The sequence below is a fragment of the Myotis brandtii genome, unplaced genomic scaffold (genome assembly GCF_000412655.1).
Source record: "Myotis brandtii unplaced genomic scaffold, ASM41265v1 scaffold1554, whole genome shotgun sequence".
NCBI classification, from domain to species: domain Eukaryota; kingdom Metazoa; phylum Chordata; class Mammalia; order Chiroptera; family Vespertilionidae; genus Myotis; species Myotis brandtii.
The window spans coordinates 23,553-24,679 of record NW_005355638.1 but is presented as its reverse complement, the minus strand read 5'-3'; the positions used below and the strand labels follow the sequence as shown (position 1 = coordinate 24,679).

At 55.1% G+C, this 1,127-nt stretch overlaps 1 protein-coding gene across 1 annotated transcript in view; it reads left to right on the top strand.

The window, feature by feature from the left end:
* The first annotated feature begins 170 nt into the window (after positions 1–170).
* The window catches only part of LOC102262550 (zinc finger protein 416-like), a 6,304-nt gene continuing 5,347 nt past the window's right edge, over positions 171–1,127 (top strand). Inside the window, exon 1 of the mRNA XM_014536021.1 lies at positions 171–444. Coding sequence (XP_014391507.1) covers positions 355–444 — 90 coding nt within the window. The 5' untranslated portion in view covers positions 171–354. The remainder of the gene's footprint in view (positions 445–1,127) is intronic.

The window sequence follows — 1,127 nt, the reverse complement described above, 5'->3', positions numbered from 1 at the left end:
GCCCTTGACCGGAATCGAACCCGGGACCTTTCAGTCCACAGGCCGACGCTCCATCCACTGAGCCAAACCGGTTTCGGCAAAATATATGTATTTTTTAAAAAAACTTTCCCACATTTGTTAGACTCATACTTCACTTCTCCAGAACAGACACCCTGACGTTGAATAACTTTCTGGCTGTTGCAGCTTTTTCACATTCACCCCATTGGTGGTGAGGACTTTTTCCACTGAGAACTTCCTGTGAAATCTCACTGCCCCTGTGGGGCTCCTCAGCATTGAGAGGGGCCTGGTGCTGGAGAAGCCCTGAGGTGCCTGGGAAGACTTTCCCACCCTCCCCGCCGGTGGAAGGCACCCAAGATGAGAAGAAGCAGCACCTGGTCACAAACGAGGCCCTGGGCGGCCGAAAGACTACATTACCCAGAAAGCAATGCGCTCAAGTCAGCGGAGGTAAAGCGCATTTTGGTGGCTGCTCATTCCATTAGGGCGGGACTTCCGGCGTCCTCCTCCCCGCGGACATTTGGATTTTTTTTTTGTTCTGTTCTGGGACTCGGGCTTCGGCCCATGGGTATCGAGTAGCAGAAGGCAGCGCCGCCGCTGTGCAGGGTGTGTCTGGGGCTTTTGGTACCGCAGCCTGTGGGGGACGGGGCTGTGGGGCTCCTGTCAGGGCCTCACACTCTGGTGGCCTCTGAGGTCGTGGTGCCTGTGGGGCCGTCGGCCCCTCCTCCTGCCCTGGGACCTGGGGACACTCAGCCCAGAGTCCTAAGGCCACGACTAGGGTTGTATGAAGTGGATTCTGCTTTTGGCAACCAGTGGAATGAGATGAGAGAAGTCCTCCCAGGAAAGGTATCAGGATGTGCAAAGGCTCGGAGTGAAGACTGAGCTGGCTCAGCAACTGGCAGGTGTACTTTAAACACACACACACACACACACACACACACACACACACACACACACACAGCTGGTGTTGCCCAGTGGATAGAGCGTTGGCCTGTGGACTGAAGGATCCCAGGTTTGATTCTGCTCATGGCACATGGCTGGGTGGGGTGCTCAATCCACAGTAGGGGGCGTGCAGGAGACAGTTGATCAATGATTCTCACCATTGATGTTTTAACTCTCCCTCTACTTTCCTC